The following is a 25,885-nucleotide window of genomic DNA, read 5'->3' as shown; positions in this document are numbered from 1 at the left end:
AATTTCTGTTGTCAACAGGATAAAAACACCACACAATACTCCACAACAGGTTATTTATTCAAGTGTGTGATTTTATTTTCTGCATTTATGTGGATTACATGAATATAGACTATGGAAGGTGGAACACCCAAAAAAACTACGTTGGTAGGCTGCAAGGGAGGGAGCAAAAGATTGTGTTGGAAGTATTTAAGTATTTTTCAATAAACACAATTGTAATGAATGCACGCCGATTTTCCCAAAAGAACGATTTACGCCCTTAGGACGGAACTGCAGTGGCATGGTACCCTAAGTACGCCAGGTAAAGTAAAACAAAAAAGGAAAAGCAAACATAAAAATTTCCGTAAACAAACTTACGATGGTTTACAACGAATCATTCACACTTTTTTTCTTGCTAACATTCTTCCCACTTTAAATGTTGTTCTCGCAAAAGTGAAAGGTGACGAATCACTGCCAGATATCCCTGGTGCCTCCCTGCATAGACTCCTTCACAACATTGGGTTTGAGTGTTTAAGAAGGAGAAACAAGGCAGCATTTCTAGAACATGATGACATAATTCTGTGGCGGCATACCTACTGAGATGTGTAGAAAGGATTGAGGATTTAGGAAAGCAGTTATCCATACAGATGAGTCAGGGGTAAATGTGGGCTCCGTGTGGAAAATGCATGGAAAGACACGACAGTGAAGAGCGCTTGACAGTCAGACATTGAAAGCCTTGGTTCATGCCTTAAACCTCCTACAGGACGTGTTGCGCGTTTTGCAGGTTGGTACTGCATGCAGGTACTGAGGACAGTTTTGTTCAAAACTATGCCCTTTCTTGTGCAAAAAGAACACATCTGACGCTCGCGATTAAATGACTGCAGATGGGTATGAAAATTGGTTTGCCGAACAACTTTTACCAAACACTCCACAGGGATCTGTTATTGTTTTAGATAGTGTTCCATACCGTAGCGGTATGTGTGAACCAGCGAGGGGAATACTAGGCCAAAACAAGAACGAAACACGGTCTTACGCCCTTCCTGATTCACATACAATTATAGTGACGAGCCTCAAAGGACTCAAGCTAGTTCATACTTGCTTGTAAAGAAACAAAGAGGGATCCATGCAAATAGCTTTATATTTTCTAATAACAGGTCATAACCATAACACATGCACATAGAGCACATCTGCACAGCATACACAAAGCAAATCGTACGTACAATTCAAATCTCAGTCCTGAATATTACGAACGTGACTGATAACAATATTAAGAGCTGCAGACATTACAATCCCAAATGATTAATAAGCAAAATCAAAATTAAGAGTTGCATAAATCACAGCTCTGCGAACTAACAGCGCAGGCGCGGAGGGGAAACGTTGCCACGCAACCAAGACACTACACCAGGGGAAGGGGGAACAAGGAGGGGAAACATCTCAGTCGAGGCGGATCTCTAAAGCATTTTTGGCATGCCATAGATGTATTCCCTTGGCGATCCCGGCGCCGGCTCATGTGTGAACCGACTTCCGTGCAACATTGGCTTGCGGGGGAGAAAAGCTTTCCTTATGGTGTCAGTATGGGAATCACTACACATAGCAGGATGAGAAAGGCATAGGTACAAAAAAATACAAACTTGAAGAAGTAGCCAGATGCGTAGGTCGAACTGCACTTTGCTTGCCCCCCCATATCATTGCGAGCTCAACCCAATTGAAATGGTGTGGACCCAACTGAAATTGCTCGTGAGACTTCATAACACAACTTTCAAGGTAAATGATATGGAGTCCTTAACAATTCAAGGTGATAACCACGTATCAAACAGAAAACTGTAAAAATTACGTAAAAGAAGAGCTGTAGAGAGAGGAGCTACAAGATGACGAGGAGAGGTTTTTGATATATTTTTAACCGTAACCACTTCAACCTAGTCATCTCCATCATCCCCACCCCGTTCTCCTGGCCAGCCTGTGCTGCTGTTATGGAAGGGTGTCACTTCGGTCAGGGGTAGCGATAGTGATTAAAAGGTATGTGATATTATTACGTTCCTCATCACGTTTACGTTACAATTATCAATGAATGTGTTTGAACGGTTTCTTAAGTTAAAGTAAATAAAAATTGGTGATTTATTACAAGTTTATAAGTGTGATGGTATAAAATATACTATAAATTATGATATAAGTTCTTAAAATGCTGCTTGTGCAATAATAATTCCAAAGAAACACATCTCCTGAATTCTTAATGTGTTAGAGATTCGGCAACAGCGCACGCCGTAAGTCATGTGATGCGATCTAAGAGTGAGACTGTCTGTAGTATCGCACCAATGTCCTCGACGTAAGTTGCGTGCAGCCACCCACAAAGCGAGGAATGTCAGCAAACAGCTGAAACACTAGTGGAATCTTTCCTTGCGCCCGTTTACCCTCTACGATGTGTAAAGGTAATATTGAGAAGAATGTTTTATTTGCTTGTTTCAAGTCACTTGTCTTTTGGAAAGCTTTTAATACTCAGAAAAAACTTCCAAATAAATAGACTTCATTATTTATACTTATGTGTTGTGTTGTTATACTGGAATTAAGGTATACGTATATATATATTTTTTTTTTATGTTAAATTTTAGAAATTCTTAAAATTTTGACCCATTGTGTTACAACAAATAGATGTTTATGGGGTTATTGGTATTTATTTTATATATCATTCAACCAAAAATTTATTAGTGATAGAAAAAGAATCATTGAAAATTCTGTAAAGACATGGTACCTATTTATTCAACAAGTTTGCAACAAAATTTGTTTTAAAACTATATATTATTGAGGATGTCTTTTAAAAATAATTTTACATAACAGATTTTTACCATAATGTACCATATAAAATCACAACATATGTGTGTCTATATATTGGAAATTTTTTTTTGTGCATAAACAAAAACAGTAAAACAGCTTTAATTGTTGTGCAATGTTTAATCATTAAAATGTCTGCCTTACATTTGGTGTTGCTTGACAAAAATTCATTTTATATGAATGTACTGTGTCCAGTTTAATACATATAATAAGCACTTATTTAAACATGCATTTGCCTGAAAAATACTGTATATACTTTTAAAAATTTAAGATGTATTTTAACTGTGTGGAATTAATTATTTTGTTTATTTTTTTTTTTTTTACCTCATAGTTGCTATGACATTTACTGTTTTGCAATGCATCATATTTACAATAAGTGATGAATGAATACATTATATCATTCAAATAATTTAATGTTAAATTCCTTTTTTTTTTAAACAGGTTGTAATTTGGGTTAAGTGGCACCACTGCTGAATATTATAAGCACTTAAAAATTTTAAGGGAATGATTCGTACAGATCAATTATGTACAAGTGTCTATCAAGTATGAGAGAGTAAAAAATTTTTCTACGTTTTTTCCTCCCTTTGTTTTGTTGTTAACTTTGGAGTAATAGCTCATAAATGTTTGCTTGAGATTCAGTGTTTTGGGCATTTCAACAACTCTTTTTCTTTGCAACACGTATTTCACCCAGTTTGTTATTGCGTTAATAATTTTAAAACCGGCGTGAAGTTCATTCGTGTTAGCACCAATTATTTTTATATTTGTGAATTTACTTTGTCATACTCCAAATGAAAACACGTTTCACATCAACGTTGTGACATCCTGTAACTGCAGTGGGGTGTCGCTGCCATTTTGTATTTACATTCTGGGTTTCCACCATGTCAGAGTTTTAGTGGAACAGTGTTCCATGGCATTAAAATATTATTTTAGCTTTTAATAAAAATATTTCTTAGGTTCATGCAGTAAAGATGTTATGAACAGTAAGTATAAATAGTGGCGAGAGTGCTGTTCTCTTGCTACCAAAGTCTTTGTATGCTTATCAGACAAAACAATTTTTGATTAATAACAAGATTAATATCAATGTAATGTGTTTTCAGTGTAGCTATCCAGAACATAATATGCCTGTAAGAAACATGTAATTTATAAATAACATACCAAACTCAGTACTGTTTTACAAATAAATAATTTTTTGTTACACATTACCAACATAAAATTTATAATGTTCTATCACTGTTTTTTACTCTTATTAACTGTAAAATAAACATGATATCTTAGCAGACTCACTTTTGAGTCAAGTTTCATTTAGCAACCATGTAAATGTATACCTACTGTTTCTCTGAAGCTGGCAGTTGAAATGTCGTCTGAAACGTCAGTGTCGTGGCTAGAACCCAGACGGTGATGTGAGCCACAGTGGCACGGAAGCCCGGGAGAAAGCGTGATTGGCTGGTTACGTGCGACAGGTGTGCGACGGGGGAGGCGTGGCCCAACATCATGTTGGCGTGCGTGGCCAACCAGCCGTGCGACCCGCTGTCCAACAAGAAGGGCAACGAGTGCGGATCCAATCTGGCCTACGCCTACTTCGTCTCCTTCATCTTCTTCTGTTCCTTCCTGGTGAGCTTCGCTGCTTGGTAGCACCCCAGTTGTGTCCAGTAGCACCTAGTAGAGGCCGGTAGCACCCCAGTTGTGTCCAGTAGCACCTGGTAGAGGCCGGTAGCACCCCAGTTGTGTCCAGTAGCACCTGGTAGAGGCTGGTAGTACCCCAGTTGGATCCAGTAGCACAAGGTAGAGGCTGGTAGCACCCCAGTTTTGTCCAGTAGTACCTGGTAGAGGCTGGTAGTAACCCAGTTGGATCCAGTAGCACGAGGTAGAGGCTGGTAGCACCCCAGTTGTGTCCAGTAGCACCTGGTAGAGGCTGGTAGCACCCCAGTTGGATCCAGTAGCACAAGGTAGAGGCTGGTAGTACCACATTTGTGTCCAGTAGCACCAGGTAGAGGCCAGAAGCACCCAAATTGTGTTCAGTAGCACCTGGTAGAGGCTAGTAGAGACCAAGGTTATTAGAGAGAGGTTGCCTCGATCGCTTGCGCATCGTTCTGCGCATCGCGTCACTTGCAGCCCCGGCTCGGCTTGCCAGCCCGTCCGCTCCTATCAGTTACTTAGTTTACAAGCACATCTGCTCGTAATAACGTGTCAAACTACAGCGTAATGCAAGGAGATTTATTGTTGTGAGGAGTTTAATTGAGAGTGCGTGTGTTATAAAATGTTGGTGTTGCTTATATCATAAGTGCACGGGTGCTTCGTTAATTATAACTAGCAGGCAAAACGTTAAGAACACGAATTTAAAGTGAATTTGTTTTATTAGGCTAAACGCTGTTAACAAGTTGTATTTAAACATAAAATGCCAGGTACGCGGTGTACAGTGGCTGTGTGTACAAATAGTTTGGTAAAAAAATCTTTACCTGAAACCAATCATATAAAATATCATCGATTCCCACGTGATGATCATCTGTTGAAAGTGTGGGTTCAGAAATGCCGACGTGATGGTGAGTGGAATCTAAAAACAGCTTACATATGTTCAGAGCACTTTACAGATGATGATTACGAGCGCGACTTGAAAGCTGAGTTGTTAAATACATGCGCTAAAAGACGTCTTAAACCAAATGCTGTACCTTCATTAAAACTTGGAATTACAACACCTGTAGAAACATTGGAAAGTCGTGTGCGCCGAAAAGACCGAGTTAAATGCAGGGGGGGGGGGGGGGGGGGGTAGGAAATTATGTAAATTAATCGTAGATTCAAATGAAAATGTAAGTGAGGAAGAAACATGTTCTTGTAGTCAGTTAAAGCATTCAAAGTATTGTTCTAACAATGACTCGGTTGAAATGCTTAGGAAGGAAATCCAAATTCTTAAAGAAAATTTGTTTCTTGCCGAAAGAAAGTCAGTTTTAAATTTGGATGTCATGAAAAAACTCAAAATAGAAAACGTAAATCTTAAAAACAGACAAAAAAAAACAGTTCTTCGTTAGAGTTCCGCATGCGGAATATTCTTTCAAGTGTTTTTTCAAAAAATCAAATTGACTTATTACTTTTGTTAAAAAAAAAGTAAACTGGACCAATGAGGAAATAGCTCTCGCTTTACTTTTCGTTATTTCAGTAAGCGATGTTATTTATTTTTAAAACAGAAACTTAACTTCCCATTGCCTGGACATTCAACTCTTCAACGATGGGCATCTTCATTTGACATGAGAAAAGGTATCCTAGTAAAACATGTTTGAATTTTTGAATGTAGCACGTTCTTAGTTGCTAGACTTCGAACGCATTGTTGTTCTTTCATTTGACGAAGTAAAAGTGAAGAAAACGCTCGAGTATGATGCAAAAGAGGATGAAATTGTTGGCCCTTATTCATATATGCAAGTAGTCATGGCTTGAGGGCTGTTTTCAAACTGGAAACAACCTATTTATGTAAATTTTGACCAGCTATGGCTACTTTTATTAAACACTAAGAAATTGATATGCAATTATTCTAAATAGGCCCTATTATAATATTGCTGAGAATAAATACAAATAAACCATTTTGTTTACTAGTTACATGTTAATTATATTAATTTTTAAAAAATCATGGATTCATCATTGATATTTTGAAAATTTTTACTGTCACTGTCATCCTTGTTTTCAGTCACAGAATGTTGTCATTTGAAAAACATATCAAACCGATTATTTATAGTTAGCAGTAATCTACCAAGCATAAATGAAATACTATAAGTATTGCGTATCAGACATGTGAAAGGAGCCGAGCTGATAAGAGAAAGCCGTCAGCCAGCAGGTGTAGTATTACGGCTGGGAACGGCGGGGCTGCAGATGACGTCAGAGCGGAGTGTCGGGCTGTCTACATTGTTCTTATGGGATCGAGACAACCTCTCTCTACTAACCTTGAGTAGAGACCAGTAGTGCCCTAATAGTGCTCTGCAGGTCAAGCCTGCTTTATTTACTCACCACCGTCATAGTGAAGATGCGTCTCCGGTACGACGGCTGAGATATGACAGCCACATGAAAATTTGAGCATAGATTGCATCATAATAACACTCCTTCAAATGGTACAGCGTCTTAGCCAAGACGGTTCAGCATTCGATAATAAGCAAAGGTTGGCAGTGAATTTGTAGGAAGGACATACATTTTTTTTTTGGTATTTGGTGTTCTGCTAGCAATTTACAGCCAATATGATACTACCGAAACGAAAAAAGGACTACGAACATTCATTAAACTTAGGCTCAATGTCTCTGTCCTAGTATGCATGTTCCACTGTTGTATTCAATACTTATATAATTATGCATTATATGCCGCAATACACCCATCACATATTAGACTCAAAATATAGTGAAATCATTCAACATGCCAAAGTCTGTTATGATTTTTAAGTACTATATATTAGGCTCAATAAATGATTTGTAAAACTGAGAAAATATATAGTTTTTAATATGATTTTGTTATTTAGCCATCTTGTGAAATGTGTTGCCCATTTTTATTAATTTTATTTTCAGTGTTTATTTGTTACTTAGAAACTTATGATAAAACCAAAAAAATACAAAAACTCTTGTTGCTCGACGTGAAACATTATTACCTATATCAACTGCTTTTACCATAATTGGGTTATTTTCATTACCTGTTGATGTTAACTTGTGTGCTTGAAAATAATGAGAAAATAATCACTGCAATATTTATATTCACACAATACATACAATACTATATATTCATGCCATGTAACTATTAGTGGAGACAAGTAGTTCCAAATTTTGTTTTAGAGACCTACATAAGTTTTTTTTAGATCCATCATGTATCGCATCTACATTATTTCTGAGTATATAAGATTCAGGTAAAACATTAAATTTAACAAGAATATATTATTGAGCACATTAGGAAGAATTATTTCCAGTAGTAAATGAAAGTAAGACCCATCATCGGCTTTATGACAGGGTTAAATGAATGTAATATGTATGACGGCGTGTCATATCGATGATGCCTTAATGAAAGATGATTTTCAATCCATGCTTGCTTTTAGTGGCGAAGTGTCGTACCGATGACGCATCATCCCTATGATGAGCAAAAAAGAGAACCATTGATGCCCTGCTGGTAGAGGCCAGTAGAGTCTAGTAGCACATTAGTTCCGTCCATTAGCACCCGTTTAAAGCCCAGTGGAGCCTCAGTAAAGGCACCCTTTTATAGACTAGTAGCACCCTTGTAGTTTCCAGTAGCTCTTCAGTAAATGCTGATAGAACCCTTTAACAACTTTATAGACCTCGATATCACTCTTATAGAGCCAAGTAGTATCTCAGTGAAGGCTGGTAGAGCCAAGTAGTACATCAGTAAAGGCTGGTAGAGCCCAGTAGCACCCTTATAGAACCCTGTAACACCCTTATAGAACCCAGAAGAACCTTAGTAAAGGCTGATAGAAACCAGTAGTACCCTTTTAGAGCGTAATAGCACCTTTTGTAATTGCTGGTAGAATTCTGTAACCCTATAGAACTCAGTAGCACCCTTATATAGTCAAGTAGTACCTCCGTAAAGGCTGTAGAGCCCAGTAGCACCCTTATAGAACCCAGTAGCATCCCGCAGATTCTGTCCTGGTGCCCTGCCAGGAATGGTGAATGTGTCCAAGCTACCATGGTCTCAAGCGCTGCTCAGAATATAACTGACTGGCGGTTTTATGGATTCCTTTAATTACTCACTTATATTTTTATTGCTTATTATTTGACTATCTAATCACTTCATATACCTTGTGTAAGTGTATTCTGTTTTTTTATTATGTCAATTGTCTGATGGGTTTTTTTGGGTGCAAACATGATTGTTATTGAAGCCTATATATTTTTTTGCCCACAGTCGTACAAAGAAATAGCACTATATAGTCATATCATATTTGTTATAAGTAGAAATAATTCTATTCCTGTCATGTTCATAATTTGACACGTGAAAAACCAAGAGAGCTGTTTATAAACAACATTCCACAACCAAATGTTTGTTTTGATGGTGTTTGTCCACATATTCCTCTACAGTATAGAGACCATTCTCTAACAAAAATTATTATATTGTTTCTTGATAAATTTTGTGTTGGAAAAAATACTATCTGAAAATTTTTCAGGTGAATGGATTGATTAGTTGGTGGGTTGGTTGGTTGGTTGGTTGCTTAGTAAATCGATGGATTGATTGAAGCCTTTGGATCACAGAGGTGGAAAAAATTGAAGTACCCTGCAAAAATGTCTACCACTGGAGCGACATACGCAAATCCTTTTTTTGAAATTATAATTTTTTATATAAAATGTCCCTAGCAGAGGTTCAGAAAGTTATTTTTGTGGTTGTTTTTGATCATTATCATCAAAATCAATTAAATATCTCATTATAAAATAAGATACTAAATTTTTATTAATGTTGCGTTTAGCTGGGTTGGAAAGGAGACAATGGCTGTGGCTTAATCAGAAAAACTATGCTCATTTCTAGTGTTCTTTTCTTCATAAAATGCTGTCACCGCAGACACGATGCCTGCCCGCAACTCTGAGATCTATTTAAAAATACAATAGTTATATTGTGTCAGTGTGGAAAAGAAAATTGCCATTTAGTTTCTCGATGAGGTGCGAAGACACTGGGTGTGGAGCAGCGACGGAATGAATTAGTGGGGGAAAACCCACAGTTCACGGTAACGTCTGCACTTTCGACCTAAACAGTTCGGGCCCCGTCAGGAATCAAAAAAGGATCACCTTGGTGGGAGGTGTTTTGTCTAGAGACATACGAGACTGTAAAAACCAGATAAAACGACACAATCAATGACAATTCGCTCGCCAACAACTTGATTGGCAGCAAGCGTGCACGACAGCACAACTTAACCGCCACGATGGTCGAACCACATCTGTTGCTTGGTTGCCGGAAGCTGCAAGGCTACCCACCTCGGCAGGCAGCCAACTTAAAAAACTTGGCGCTGCTAGCAAGCAGCGCGGGAAGTTCAAGATTCAAACGTTTCTAACACTATACACTAAATTAACACACAGTATTTACAAGTGCAAACAGGAGGCGAGTGTCACAGCCAGCGGAGTAGAAGAACTGGTTGAGTCCAGGGGGAAAGAGGCTAACAGGGTGAAATGAATTTCATCGTCATCGGCGTGAGTCGGCGCGGCGTGGCTGTCCCCTCCTACTCCCTCAAGGCTCCGTTTCCCCTCCTTTCCACGTAGTGCATTAATCCCTTCCCCTCGCTTGCTTTGGTCCTCTCCTGCGTTACGGCGCATGCGCGTTGCGCTCCCGGCGATCCCCCCCTCCCCACAACCCTTCAAGGCCGTGACTGACGGCCGGCCCTCTCCTTGCAGATGCTGAACCTGTTCGTGGCCGTCATCATGGACAACTTCGACTACCTGACGCGGGACTCGTCCATCCTGGGCGCCCACCACCTGGACGAGTTCGTCAGGATCTGGGCCGAGTACGACCCGAACGCTACGTGAGTGGGGCTGCTTCTCGGGTCGCTCGTGTGGTTACACTCGACTCTCGCTCTTCAGGGAACCTGGGTCCGAAGCCCGGTTTGACCCTTTTATTTATTTATTTATTTTATTTTATTTTATACACAAACAAAATTCAGCACTAGGTCGGTTTACAATTCACTCGTGTTATTACACTACATTATAAAAATAAAAACACTTTTACACTGAACATTGGGACCACACTATTGAATACAATAAATTAAGGAAGCTTAATGAATAATCTAAATTAAGAAAAAAACCACTAAAAACTATTCCAAAAAATCACTTGGAAAAATAAAACATGAATGTAAGGATTCGAAGCTATATAATACATTATGCCACATCTGTAAAGATAGTCTGTTGTAATATTTAATGGGTAGGTCACATTTCCAGTGTGCAGTCACGATTATTGTGTCAGAGTTGCAGCTGACTGTTGTTCTTTTTTCATTTTCGATGGTTTCCCAAAATAATCCCTGGTCAACGGTAGGATGTTCCTTGCTAGCTCCCCCCACATCTCTGATCTGAATCGTAAAGTGTCACCGCCTCTAGCGATCTCACTGTTCACCAAATGCTAGCATCAGATCAACTTGAGGACTACTTGAGGTACCCGCCCTGTGACATCGAGGTGTCACGTGACACACGAGAAAAAAGAGGAGGGTCTGTGTTTTCTTGATGCCGCAGATGGTCGTAAAGAAGCATTTAATTATATTTTTTTTGATTCAAGCGTTTCAGACATTTCCTTTCCTCATTGCCAGGGTTCATGTATAAAACCTATTTTTTTTATTTGTAAAAAAATTAATGAACTTTTTTCAATATGGAAATTAAATGTCCGCTGGGACGATAGCACAAGTCCAGATCTCAGTGCGTGAGTGTATGCCCAGAACATGAAAAGTGCTCATGTTCGAGAACTACTGACCAGCACTGAACAAAGATATTTTTTTATGTTTCTACAGCATATTAACTTTTGGTCAATGAAAAAAATTCACTACAAGTAAATTAAAAAAAAATTATTTTTACGGGCAGCTTAATACTAACAGTCAGTCCTATCCAATTAAATGCTTATTACACAACTCTGTAGTAGATAAAACAAATGTAGCAAATAATTTTAAAAGTTTGTACATGTAAATTTTCCTAGATCCAATTATAGAAATCATAAGCCGTATGAAAACACAACTAAATCATGGAGATTGTACACGGCCTCGGAGTGGAGTTTGGAGAAGAGGTGGCTCTCTGCTGAGTTCAATGTTACAGTGATTTTAATTATTTTAGATTAATTTTAAAATTATATAATTATGAATGTTTTTACCTTACAGTATCCCTGGACTTTATCGCCCTCCCCATTATTTTGTATTTCAGAATCAAGTTCAGAATTTCAAAAAAATTTTAGAAATTTCTTTTATCGAGTTTATCTCACAATTCCTGCTGTTGTGTCATCTTCTGTGTCCGAATTTGAACTTCCCTCTGGTTTGTTTACACCACCCTGCATGCACACTGCATCACCCATCCTGGTTCGTCGAGATCCCTCCCGGCGACAGCCGAGCTGAAGCGGACTGCTCCGGGGCTAACGCTTGCAGGGGCAAGATCCTGTGCTCGGAGATGTACGACATGCTGAAGAACATGGACCCGCCGCTGGGCTTCGGGAACAAGTGCCCCAACCGGCTGGCCTACAAGAAGCTCATCCGCATGAACATGCCCCTGGACGAGGACGGCAAGGTCAACTTCACCACCACGCTGTTCGCGCTCATCCGCGAGAACCTCAGCATCAAAGTGCGCGCAGGTGAGTCTCATGCATTCACAATCCTCTATTCTAAATCATCAGATCAAGTTTCTGAAGTGATAGCGTCTTCTAAATCGACGAACGCCGGTGGCACGCACGAAAATTTGTCACGTTCCGCCTGAGCCGAGCGTGCGAGAACCGGCCAACCACCGTGCGAGATAATCTTCTGTAATATCAAACAGGTTAGGGCGGGCTTTTTAACTATTTGTTTGTGATTGTATTTAAACAAACGATTTAAATTAAATTTGCAAAAACTGTAAATAATATTTGAAAATTAAAATGTATGCAATTTCTCATCAACGTTTTCTTACGACGTTTTCATGTAAAATTATCGTCCGTAAACCGACTTTACAGACAACCCCCTTTTTTTGTTTTAACCTCTATAATTTTTAAGTTTTTCGGAAGTTTCATTATCATTAGTGATGACTGATGGCATAACATAGCATTTTACCACTGTATGCTTGGGATCGTCTTACTTTTAAGATTTTATTATAGTACCTCTGTTGTGACTGTATTGTGTCTGTGTGGTTCGAGACCAAGTCACGTCTGCATAACCGTGTGAATGTGTGATTTCCTAATACGTTCTGAAGGATGTGTTAAAAACGATGGCAAAGTCCTGCCTGGGAAAAAGTTGCAAGGCGGTTGTCTGTGACGTTGCGGACGTTGTTCTCACCGTGTGTTCGTCTCTTCCCCCCGCAGCTGATGAGATGGATCAGGCAGACAACGAGCTTCGTGAGACCATCCGGAACATCTGGCCGATACAAGCGAAGAAGATGCTGGACTTGCTCATACCTCGCAGGGAACGTACGTTGTTACTTTTTGTTGTAGTATTTGTTGTGGTGTTGTGTCTGGCTCACCTCCTTCCTTTTTTTTTTGAAGTGAAAACTTCTATAGGAAATTTTGGACAGGGAGTAAATTTTGTAAGTCGTCATCAACATGGTCACGTCACGTGTTAATTTTTTTATATTTCAAGGATAAAACTTAATTTATTCTATTTTTAAAGATACAAGTTTTTATTTTATCTTTATTTTCCAAGGAAATTTTAACGATATTGTGTGGTACATATTGCGAGTATTGGATATTTTTTAGTAGGTAGTTAACTTGAGGTTATGTTTTTTTCTTTTGTTTATTTATTTACACTGTGAATTTTTTCAAATGTCAGGTTATTGATTTATTAGAGATAATGTTGATTATTTGTAGATTTAAGATAATTTTTTATTCTTTCAATGAAAAAACTTCATTTCATCTAGTTTCAAAGTTAATATTGGTAGGGACAAAACTTATGGGTTTGCGTCACCGACATGCTAGTGATGTAACACCAAAATCATTTTCTTGCGTACATTTGACGTAGAAATGATTTCAAATTACACATTTAAAAACAAAATTTTAAGTTTTCACTTCTGTCGACAGTTCCCATGACTAACTTTTAGTTTTTTTTTTTTTTTTTTCGGATTGGAGAGTCAAGGTTCTCTGAGTTGGTACCTAACCTCGTGGTTGAGAACCAATCAGGCAATCACATTCTGGGTGTCCCCTATTGCATAACTTTGGAACTTTAAGCCTGAACCTTTTTCAACATTTATTTTTCTAGACAAATTTAGACTCATATGAAATTTTAATTTTATCACCTAAAATAAAAGAGTCTATGCTGGTTAAAATGTATGAATTTATAAAAAGGAAACTTATACCATACTTAATATTTTGTGTTTAGTTTAGTTAAGTCATAGTTACAGTTTTAAATCTACAAACGAAGGAAATGTATAGTCAGGTCCCATGCTGGTGCTAGTCAATATCTGGACATTTTTAATCTCCGCTTACTAAATAATCAGTTTAAATATAAGTTATACTTTTCATTACACTGGTAGCAAATATGAATCCTTAAAGTAAAACCCTTTTAATAATTTGCCACTAGATCTGAGGAAATATTCAAAAATTTCAGTTGCCAAGAAGAATAATAACTTACAATTAGTATTCAATTTAATTTCAAAAAAAAATTTATTTCAAAACGAGAACCTATTTGACTTCATTCAGAGAGTAAGTTTTGGCATGTGGTTGAGATTTTTTTTTGTACCATATACATGTGTGCGTACCCTGTTCCTACATATTTGTGGACTTGTGCAGTTAGCCGTGGCTCTTCCAACGTTCATGGCCAAATTTTAATGCAAGGTTTTCGTAAAACACTTTTTGTGAAACGTTTCTGACGCGAAAAGTCAAGAGAATAGGTACTTGGCCAAAGAGATCTAAAGAGAGCACTTTGCTATATACGTTGCTGGGTTTGTTTTCGTTCTCGTATTTATGTGATTATTCGTCTCTTGTCCAAAAAAACATAGAACCTAGAGAGATAGATGAACGAAAGAATAAGACAGAGTGTGTGCATGCGCTTGTTTCATAAAATATATATAGGTATCTTATACAGTCAGCTGTTAATGCCTTGAATTTTATATTTGCTACCAGCGCGCTCGTGTTCCTCCTTGTTCAACCAGCAGCGCAGAGAGCGCTGTCGAGACAGTCCCTGCATTTCCCGCATAGATAGTGCTACCTGTCATGAATTACATATTTGTTCAGAGATTTGGCATAAACCAAATGGCAGAATTGTTTGAAGAAACAGTAATATGCACACTGTTTCTCTATGGTGTATTCCAACAGTGAGTAATATTTGTTCTTAATTAATCATTATTGATTAATTAATAATTATTGGTATCAAGAGCAGTTATTTAGAAGTGAGTAAAAATTTTGTAAATTCATGTTTATCTAGAAAATTGACTTCTTTCTCTCTTTCTCTCCATCTGCCGTTTTACCCCTTATGCTATACTTATGAGTCGAGGTTTGAATTGCCAACGAAGTTTCACTTCTACCACGTGTACAGAGTTACACGTGGGTTTTTTTTAATAACAATTACATGAAAAACTATCGCCTTTGCACTAAATCATGTATAGGTTTTTGTTTAAATGTGATTTTTAAAATTATCACTAAAATGTTTTTTCATTTAATTTTCAGTTCCATCATTCGTATCTGAGAATATTTCGATTTTTCTTTTTTTTAATTTGATTGAAACTAAAAATAAAACTGGTATTCGCACGGATCTGGTTACCAGTTGAAAAGTGTTTCTTCGAGAATGTTCCTAATGGATGGCTCCGAGTGTCCCTGACGAGCGGGGCGCCGGCTTGTTGCAGAGGTGTCGGGCAAGCTGACGGTCGGCAAGATCTACGCGGGGCTGCTGATCCTGGAGAACTGGCGCAGCACCAGGTTCGGCCAGATCGAGCCCACGGGGCAGCAGGTGGGTGCCGCGCCCTCGCGCCCGCGTCCGCGTCTGCGTCTGCATCTGCGTCGTCCGCCCGGCCGGCGAACCTCTCGACTCCACCGCGTCGCGCCTCGGGCCCTCGTTCCCGCGCTCACGCATAGCACGGCGCATTGCGACAAGGGCGTCGCCAGGGGGGTAGAGGGGGGACAGTTGCCCCCCCCCCCCTAGAGCCCTAGAGATCAAACCATCGGCTGGCGACGCCCTTGCATTGCGATGAAACCCGACCGGCGCTGAAAAGCGTATCGAAACAAAGCGTAGCACCGAAATGCAACTTACGTTCCGGAATTAAGTGGCAATAAACTAAAACTTTGTTCGAATATGTTGTTCGAATTTCAAAAAATTTCATTATTTCCAGACGAAAAAATTGTACCAAAGCGCTTGGATCGAATAAAAATTAATTTAACTTGTTTTATTGTGCATCTCTAATTGGATCACTTAAACCACAGATGCTCGCTGATTTGTTTTTATTGTTCCGTATGTGTCTGTTTTAGACCAGTTTATTACATATTGTTTTACCGTAAAAATGTAGCGTATAAATTTTACCATTAGTTTGGTGGTGCTTTAGTATTACAAAACTGCTTTTATAAATTTTAAAACTATAACACAGAAATCCTCTGTTTTAAAAATTAAACCATAAAATCTGGTTTCTGCTAATGCAATATAAGCACCCGCTCATGACAGCTTGATGCCAAATAACACTTCCATGAACCTTTTATACGTTAAGATTCCAAACAGAAATTCAAAACAAACATTAACTAAGAAAAACGAGGATTGCCAATTGAATGTTTTAGACTATGGGAGTTGAGAGGTTTGCTGAAGTGGGAATTTGTTTCCAAGAGAAATTTCTCAATTGGAGATATAAAAGACATGCATGGCAACAGTAAAGATTGCGTAAAAGTGGAGTTTCAATATTTGCCAATCAGGCTGATGATCTTGGAACCACCTACACAGTAAAGTATGTTTGATATTCCACTACAAAAAAAATTTAAGCCTTGGGTTATTCGCAGGGAACCTTTTTTTTTTAAGAGAATGTATAGTTATAATCGCTCAATCAAATTTTTCAAACATTTATTATATTTTGAAGTGCATATTGACTTAAATGCTAATGCAAACATTAGTTAAAATTATTTATTTTATTCTTAAAGATTTTTAGATTATAAGAAAAAGTATTTTCTTATTTACATATGTTATAATATGTACTAAACCTAATTTCCAAAAGATGTATTCAACAGGCAAAAGACATTTGAACATAACTTAGAAATCCTTAACACCACCTTGCTAAAGTAGTTACCTATAATATTCATCCATACATTGCCTTTTTTTACAAATTTTTCAATTTGGCAATTTGTTTTGTCTTATATGCAAAATATTTTTTTATAACGAGTGTCATTAAAACATAATTATTTTACTACGCGTTCCATAAAAATAAAATTCCTTTGTTTCAAGCAAGATTGTACTCTGTTTTATGTAGTTATGTCACAGTATATTTAAGTATGCCATGTCTAAATTAATATAATTTTTGTTTCAAAGATTTTTTGAAAACTTTAAAAATATTTGAATTTTACTGTTCAACATAAATAGCACCGGCACATAAAATGTAACTGAAGATGTAGGTGGGGAAAAAAAAAGTGAGTTGATGAGGCGGGGAGGAGTGGAAGTCGTTAACTTCCGGTTGACGGGTGACGTTTCTGGCCAGCCTCCACACATACGCACAAGCAACAAGGCCTCTCTTTCACACACACACACACACACACACACACACGTGCGCACGCAAGCTCGCAGGTCTCTTGTTTATTTTTAGACCTCCCCCTCTACAGAAAGCCAACGCAGCTAGTAAAATAAAAGAGAGAGAGAGAGAGAGAGAGAATGTTGACACCAGTCCCCCTCCCACTTCCTTCGCTTCGTGGCAGCTGCTACCGGTGAGTCATCTAGTCCTCCGTGTCACATTCCTGCCTGCCTCCCTTCCTCCCGCCCACGTACCAGTTGTGACGATACAGCGCTTCATTATCTTCCGTCTACACAGCAGAGTTTAAGTATTTTCCTGACGCATCACCACACATCAATTTAAATTATCATTTGTTTCATACGTAATTACTTAACAGGTACCACAAAATGTTAGTACAATTTATTTACGGGGAAAAAAAAATATTTTCTTTGGAATTTGTTGCAAAAATCGTGGTGCGCGCTATACACGAGGGCGCGCTATACACGAGTAAATACGGTATATTAATATTTGTATTTGTGAAAGATTCAAACATTAATCGATATTATTTTTGTAAAATAACAAACAGGTTGTTGTATCTCTAATAATATAAATTTGGAGTTCAATAAACATTCTCTTAAAAAAGTATGGAATTAAATAATTAAAACTAAACAATCAAATACCAAGTATGATTATCGAAAATGGAATCATAAACAGTATATTCTAAGAATTGACCCAACACGCTTTGATATTTTTTATATTATACATAGTTGTGAAAACTTTTACCAACAGACATGCTTTGCACAGAAGTAGACGTACAGAACTGATGCCTGTTTGGTTTTTGCTTCATTGCTGGGTGAATTGAGGATGGAGTTTAGCATTAAATCTGGTAATATGTAATTTTAGCTTTGAGAGACTTTCAATGCATTTAGGGACATTCATGTGTAAGATAGTTTTCTTAATTTTCAGGAGACTTTATTTTGTATCAAATTATTAGTTAAACAACAATATTTAATTTTTACATAATTATTAATTATACGTAATTTTTTTATTTGACCTCCAGAAAGTTTAGTAATAAAATGTGCATGTGGTTCCACATAGATCACTTTAATGCTTGCTAATGCTACATGAATACATCAAAATGATATTTCTCTATAATGTAACATTTATATAGCTTGTAATTACAGTTTGGGTTCAGACTTTTTTTAATTTTAATTTTAGGAGAAAACTTAAAACTGTATTACATAGTAACCACATAAGGGATCTTTTAAAAGTTTTTTATGAAGAAATTAAATAATATTTTAAGCTGCATGTAGACAAACTTAATATTATGAAAAAAAATTTCAGTTAAGTTAAATACATCATCGTAAGCAAACAATAACAAAATTGTAATAAAGAAATCATTTATGGATGCTTGAACAGCCTTAAGTGTGGAATATTGGACGTAGTGGAATGGGCTCTTCAGTGGTAAGGTGGCTGAAAGGACTCGCTCAGAATCTGTCCCAGAACTCAAGGGTCAAGTTGTTAAGTACCTTAGCTGATTCTGCAAGTTAGATTCAGTGTGTAATGGGACTCGACATTCAAGAGTCTCCTTTAACGAGCAGGTTTGTAGTTAAATAGTTTGGACACTGTTATATAATTGGTCAGGTGCCTACATCAGGTTCATGAAGCAAGTATTTTTGAGTTTTTTTTAATGCCTCCGTTAACTGGATGGTTGTAATTGAGATTCGGGTAGGAAAGAGTGAAGAAGAGAGTGTGTCGTGGGGCCTAACGCGATGGGGGGTGTGGGTCGTCAGTGGCGTAGAGTGTGCGATGCATCGTGAGGGACTGTGTGCTCCGACTGCAAGTATTAGTCAAACTAGTGTAGGAGAAAACACACATGGTTAATTTCAAAAATTTTTAAATGACATTTTGTGAACATTTATTTTAAATGAAAAGACCTAACTTAGTTGTGGATTCATTGTATAACGGTTCGTTACATACAAAAATAAACATATGTTGAACGCCGATTGTAATTTTGTTGTTTTTATTTTTTCAAATAGAATGCACAGACGAATCCAAACACTTCCAAAAGAGGTTACTCACTCATTCCACATACATCTGCCCGTCGAAAAATGCCCGTAGTTCGCGTGATGAGAATTAACGAAAAAAATAGCTTCCTTCAGTAATGTTTTACTGCAAGTACACGAAGTCAGTGCGGCCTTAAACATGACCGCACCCAGCGAAAACGAATTTCGACGAAGGTGGCTGCAATTTCTAATTATGTCCGAATGAAATATAAAAAATAATTAGGTTAACTTAATAATCGGCCTGGCTCTGACCACCAACGTTAAATTATCCATTAGCAAATTACTTCATAATTTGGCGAGAAGCCACCAAACGCGACCTACTGGTGCAGTAGTCGGCAGACAACTGGTGAAATCCTGCCACTGTCTCCTCCACACAGGGAGTAGACGTCACATGACCTCACCGACCTATCACACGCACGCTTCATTCACGCTTACAGATACAAACCAATCAGAGAACAAATTACAATACATGAAAAACCCTGTACACACATAACTCGGGGCTTCCCTTGATCTGTCTCTTTTCAATTTTACATCAAAATCGGGGACTTCCATTCTCGTTCTCTCTCCCACACCGTGAGACAGCAGTTATCACTCAGTTCCCACGCAGTGGGGGAATTACCGTCTTTATCTCGGTTGGCGGGGAAGCACTGTTTCTTTCTCACTCACACTTACAGGCCTCTCATGCCTCTCTTTCTAACCATCCCACCAGACACAGTCCCTTGTTCTAGAATTATGCAACATGTTAATTAAAATTAAGAACAGCAATCATAACACAAATTACTTTATAAAATTCAACTTATTGAGAAAAACCTGAAAAAGTAGGCCTAAACAAGCAAAAATCTAGTAGAACGGCTCATTTGTGAATAATTACATAAAAAATAGTAATGATTAAAAATGTCTGTTAAAATACAAAATACCTTCTTAAAACACATAGCACGTGCAAATAACATATATTAATAGCCATAACGTCTGATTATACTGTCTCATAACATACACAGCACTCTAAAAACATTGACTTATTTATATTTACCTATACAAAAAGAAGTTTAAAAGAAAATTATTTATTTTGGAGGGCAGGGTTCTGCAACGCTACAATTGTTTCATTCCAATATACCAATTCTGATCCTGCTATTGTACTCATAAATTTTTGGATTCATGAACTTTGTTTTTATTATGCATATTTTATATTGCACTTGTAGTTTCTTGTACTCTTATCAGGCCATCTAATATCTGATATTGTGTTACGTTTATTTTCAAATCCCAAATATTAGAATCGAAACTGTAATTGAAGTCAGTCATCACTGTTTAATGTTCAAAGTGTTTATAGTTTAAATGTTAACAGGTATCTCAAAAATTATTACTATCACTATTTAGAAAACACTTTCTTTTTCAGTAGGAGAAATTAAGTACGAAGAAGTCAAATTTGACCATTTTCTGTTTGCACAGCTTCAGTTTATACTGTTCTACGTCAGGTCATTTCAAGCTACAACTTCTATTATTGTGTGTTTTCTGAATTTAAGCTTTTTTTTGCTTTGAAGGTCGTTTAGAGTAAGTTCTGTTAGTTATTTACATAAATAACAGTCTTACTAACTAGATCAGTTGTCGTATAGTAGGATTGAGCAAAATATTCAGTACTTTTATTTTTATCAATATGATAAAATCCAGACTATTCATGTTCCATTTCAATAGGATAATCGGTTAACTAGAGTTAATAAAACAAAAATTTTTGAGTTAAATAAACATACAAGTGCATAACGAACATTTATTTGGTTTGTATTGTTATGATCAGTGTTTTTTTAATGTCAAAAAAAAAATTGTGAATAACTTTTTAAGCGAATGAGGGCATACTCTGAACAAGCAAATAAACAGGTCAATAATAAGTTATTAACTTCTTACGTGGGAGTTAGTCTCCTTAGTGGAACTTAGAATTCTCGTGGGCTCCGCAGACTCTTTCTACCCAGTAGGCTGAACTTGCACTCTGCAGTTTGACTCGAGTTAAATCTGCCGACGTGAACTCGTGTCCGTGGGCCATGGTGATCCAGGTGAGCCTAGAGGACTTTACAGTTCACATCTCGGTCAGATCTCAACACTTCTGACCGTGAACTCATCACCACGGGTTGCGATGACTAGATACCGGAAAAATTTGCGTATTCATTTCACGATATGCTAGACTCCAAACAACTGCACCTTTATATTGCTTCTGCGATTGGCTTACTGTTTATCTGAAGGACTTTGAGCCAATGAAAAACCTTCAACCAAAAAAAGTATCGAATCGCAAGCGTCCCAGTTGACAGGTGTCACGAGTCAGTAGTCAATGAGCAGGTGGCATTTGCCTGAGTGTGTAGGGGATTGTGGAGTCTATCCTATAGGCCATCGAAAGCGCGAATTTTTCCGGTGTCTAGCGATGACCCTAGCGAGCCTCGTTCGACGGCTGAGACCCACTTGTAAGCCTGCGACTGTGCCTTTCTGCCCCAGAACTGCCCTGTGTCTCAACCAGGAGCCAGGCTGGCTGTTTCGCCGACGTCCCTCGGGAGCAGCGCACTCGGGTTTCACGTGGCCTGGAAACTGTCCCCAGGTGTCGCACCAGGGCACGCAACTGCGCAAGCACCACCTTCAGGAGTGTGTTGTGCCGGCTCTGTCGGCTCCCGTACTCGCCGAGTGCTCCTCGTAACCAAATCACACCGTCGCGTGGTTGTCGTGACCAGACCGTGGAACACCAAAAATTTGAATTCAGCGACACTAAAATTTCTGGACGCCGCAATACGAATTGTAGCACTGGTTAAGATTCAAATATTTTCTTTCCCGAGGTAAAAATAGAATAATGAAACTTTCCGTTTCTGTTTTCAATGCAAAGCACCATATCAATCCAGTTTTACTAATATAAGATGACACAGAACATCATATCACCTTCATTATTAGATTAATTTAAATGTAATATAGTAATGAATGTAAGGTAGATCTGGAATAAAAGGAATTTCCTGAATATAGGACATAGTATTTCTTAGATGACCTTAAATGTTAGGCAATCTTGACTATTACTTCAACTGAAAGGATATTGTAAGCAATAAAGTTCGAAATGATTTTTAGTTATGAAATTTTTTATCCTGGCGTAGCTACTTTTGAAATAATGTTTATTTTTAAATTTCTTAGTTTTTAAATTTTGGATCAGAAAAACTGTTGAATTTTAATGTTGAATTACTTTTTTTTTATATTTAAAAATGATGGGGTTTTTAAAAGTTCTAAAAACAATTATTTTAGAAAGTGAACCTTAACAAAAAAAATTAATTTTTTTTCTTTACATCCTCAAGAATGAAAGATTTTGTAGTTTTGTTTTATTTTGTAGGAAATCATTACTCAATCCTAATGGACACAGTTCAACTTTTGTGTGTGCTTTTCTTCAGCTGACTACCTTACTAACGTAACAAGTACATAAAACAATCGGTTTTAAGCAAATGTTCATATATTTCAGTGTGAGATAAAACAGCAGTACATTCATGTACAGCCTCTCTAGCCTCTCTGTGCTAGAGAGTATAAAGAACCCTTGCTTCATGAACCAGGCATTTACTCTCGACGTGGAAAGTTTTATTGAGTGTCCGGAGTGTGTGAACTACCTGCTTATGTGTCTGTCGTGAAATTAGTGTGTGGGGTGGCTTACTGATCGGCATTTTATTTGTTGAGTGTGTGCTTGAGGTTTGGGTCGGGAGGGTGGGGGGGAGGGTACGCTGCTTGCTGAGCTACTGGGGCTTGTTGTGCCGTGTGTGCCGTGCGTGCGTGCGTGCGTGTCGGCCGGCACGGAGGGGCCCCGTCGGTGACCGAGTGCTAGCGCGGGCCGCTGTGGTACCTGTTTGTCGATGTGTTTGGTGTTAGTCCTGTTGTGTCGTGGGTGTGTAGACGTAGCGCTAGATGTCGCCTCATCCTGACACACAGAGAGATGGCACTTCAAGCACTCCCCGCGCGGCGTCTCGCTCGCCCCGTCGCTCGCGTTCGAGCAAGTGGTCGCTCGCGAGGTCTCGGAGTTGTTCCCCGGACCTGTCGTCGAAGACAAGATTTTATGGTTTTGTTTTCAGATCAGTTTTGCTTACAAAATGGGATGCATTGATATGAATGTTTGAATTTTCATAAATTCTGTTTATTTTCTATTATTTAGAAAAATAGTGGTTTACTCAACAAATATGGCACCAAAATGCCTTAGTGCTTATTTTTATTGTGATACTGATACAGAATGCACTTTTTACAAAAAAAAATATTTTTATTAAGTATAAGACAAAATTACTGGGAACGATAAAAATAAATTGGCAAGCATTTGTGTATTTGAAAAAAAATGTACCCACGTGAGTAATGTAAAAATTAGGCCAAATCCCAATTTTCTCGAATCCGAATCTTTAATTTGAATCCCAGACAGTACCTCGAATATACAATAGGAATCTGAATGGATGTCTCAAGAGTCCAAAATAAACTAATTCACAAGAAATAAAAATGTTAACATTGGTGTTGAAACATTCAACCATTTAAGTGTTAGTTTTGCAAACTAGGTTTCCAAAATCAATATATATTTTAATATTATTTATATAATTACATTTTACATTACAATATCTTGGGGAATTGTAAGAGGATAGGTATAATGGAAAAAATTGATCTATTTAATTGCAGAGGTTATCAAAGTTGAATTTTTTTATTTACTTTATTTCATCTAATATTATCCTTTTAGTCTTTTTCCTTGAATATTGAATCCGGTGCATATCTGTTAGCTTTCCACCTACCACCAACCAAATCGATCTTCACACCTACCAAATCAATTATGATATATTATTTTATAATGGTAATGAATCTATAATATACAAGTTAATATTACAAATTCAAAAATTTTAATCTTTTATTGTTGACTCGCAAAATACTTTCACGTCATTTAAAACTTTAACAAATGGGTCATTGTTTCGTAGTTGTGTTCTCCACACGAATTCAGCTAAGTAAGATGTCAGGAATTCCCTGTTGGTTCGTCTTCTCTTCGTGTTACCCCGTCTCACAGACTGTGTTGTTGCGTTTGTGGATCCATGAAGTTGTAACTATGATTCACAGTATAATGTACACAACCCTCACGCCAAAAGTTTCTGTATACACTCCAACAATCACTTACAATTATAGAGCCAGGTATGATTTTTTTTTACAAATTAGTGGCAAGAGAGTGTATTGAGATCTGTTTGGAACAGGCGTTAATAAACATTCATTAGTCTCGCGGCAAATTCAGCCAAAGTCCCACTGTTCAGGTAACACTCAATCGGCGTTGGAATACAGGTTTTCATCAATTTTGACGTAGAGGCCATTTCCTCCAATTTGTGTTTCTTCCTGTTGCATTCGCCACACGCAAACCTCACACATATAATACCTGTAATCAATGAAATCCTCAAAGCACATGTTGAACTCTTTATTGCAAAATGATGCAATCGTCAGTTCTTTTGACCAACAGTATATAAACAACACAATTGTCTCCAATGATAATTTAGATCCCTCCAGCCAGTTTCCTTTCCGAATACCTCGTTCACAATATTTCATTTTGTGACTTTTCAAAATGACAAGTACAGTTTTTGGTTATTAATGCAGAAATTTTCGAAATGAATTATCCCATAGCGTAAGTCTAAAATTAAAATTGAATGGGCGGGAATATCGACATGCCGAACTGTTGATGTATTTTACAAGTTGAATATTCCTGTTAGGTATCTCGAATCCTTCGTGTATTAAGGATTTGATGGTATGTATTTGAGGATTGGATTGGCCCATCCTATCAAAAATGAATTTAATATGATATGTAAGAAAAAACATTAAAAAATATATTTTTATATAGTATATCCATTTGGATCTTACATTTTGGTACAGACTTCATGCTAAATAAATTAAATTCATTGAATTTCTTATTTTAATAGGTTAAGTACCTACATTTTGTGATTTCAGTTACTTTTTGTTCAAATTTTTGATAATTGAATGGTTTTAGTGTGATTTTCATGTCTTGATTTATTAATTTGCATTTAAGCGGGTGTGAGGTATCGACATGATTTTCAATTATTATTTTTTTACCCAATTCACCATAAAATCTTGTCGCTAACTATTATAAACAAAAATCTTGGTTCTGTCTCACAAACTGTTAGTTGCAGCTTACAGTTATGTGCTTATGTGTATTCGTGGTTTACGTACATTACGAAAAAAAAATTTAAAAATTTTTATAACCAACTTCACTAAATTTGATTGAACTGACCGAAGGCCATTATTTCAATGGTTTTAATGCCTTTGTCACTCTTACGTGTGTACACAAGCACCTTTTGCCAGATTGCCTTTTAAGGGTTAGGAAGCTACAGTTCACATAGCGGTATTTATTCATTATGCTTGTTGTGTTTAATAGAACCCATACAAACCAAACCCAAACATCAAGCTTTTTTATATTAAATAAAATTATTTTTAATGTTTGTTATACTGTATTTTAAGGTTCGTGAATATTAGTTACGAACTTCTTTTTTTTTATTATTTGTTTCAATGACTCATCAGCAGGGGTTGCTTGAAAGTGCATGATCCATGTTTTCGTTAATTTAATATAATTAAATTTAGAGTTCGGAGTTGATACGTACACATAAACGGTAAATATATACTTGAGACAGCATCCAGTGGGTCACAAACTACTCCCAGAAAGCAAGCAGTTTGTGGTGAGACGTGTGTGTTGGGATGCCAGCTGTTAGTGTGTAGTAGTGATGTGCTATGAAG

The 25,885-nt window shown here is 37.4% G+C and overlaps 1 protein-coding gene across 1 annotated transcript in view; it reads left to right on the top strand.

Moving 5' to 3' along the window:
• LOC134531463 (voltage-dependent calcium channel type A subunit alpha-1) overlaps nucleotides 1–25,885 on the top strand; it is a 362,182-nt gene that overhangs the window by 288,324 nt on the left and 47,973 nt on the right. Inside the window, exons 30-34 of the mRNA XM_063367179.1 lie at nucleotides 4,263–4,413; nucleotides 10,146–10,273; nucleotides 11,867–12,069; nucleotides 12,769–12,873; nucleotides 15,240–15,343. Of these exons, the coding sequence (XP_063223249.1) occupies nucleotides 4,263–4,413; nucleotides 10,146–10,273; nucleotides 11,867–12,069; nucleotides 12,769–12,873; nucleotides 15,240–15,343 (691 nt within the window). The remainder of the gene's footprint in view (nucleotides 1–4,262; nucleotides 4,414–10,145; nucleotides 10,274–11,866; nucleotides 12,070–12,768; nucleotides 12,874–15,239; nucleotides 15,344–25,885) is intronic.

The sequence above is a fragment of the Bacillus rossius genome, chromosome 1 (assembly GCF_032445375.1).
Source record: "Bacillus rossius redtenbacheri isolate Brsri chromosome 1, Brsri_v3, whole genome shotgun sequence".
NCBI lineage: Eukaryota > Metazoa > Arthropoda > Insecta > Phasmatodea > Bacillidae > Bacillus > Bacillus rossius.
Note: the sequence above shows the minus strand (reverse complement) of the source record. Positions and strands in the feature narration are given on the sequence as shown.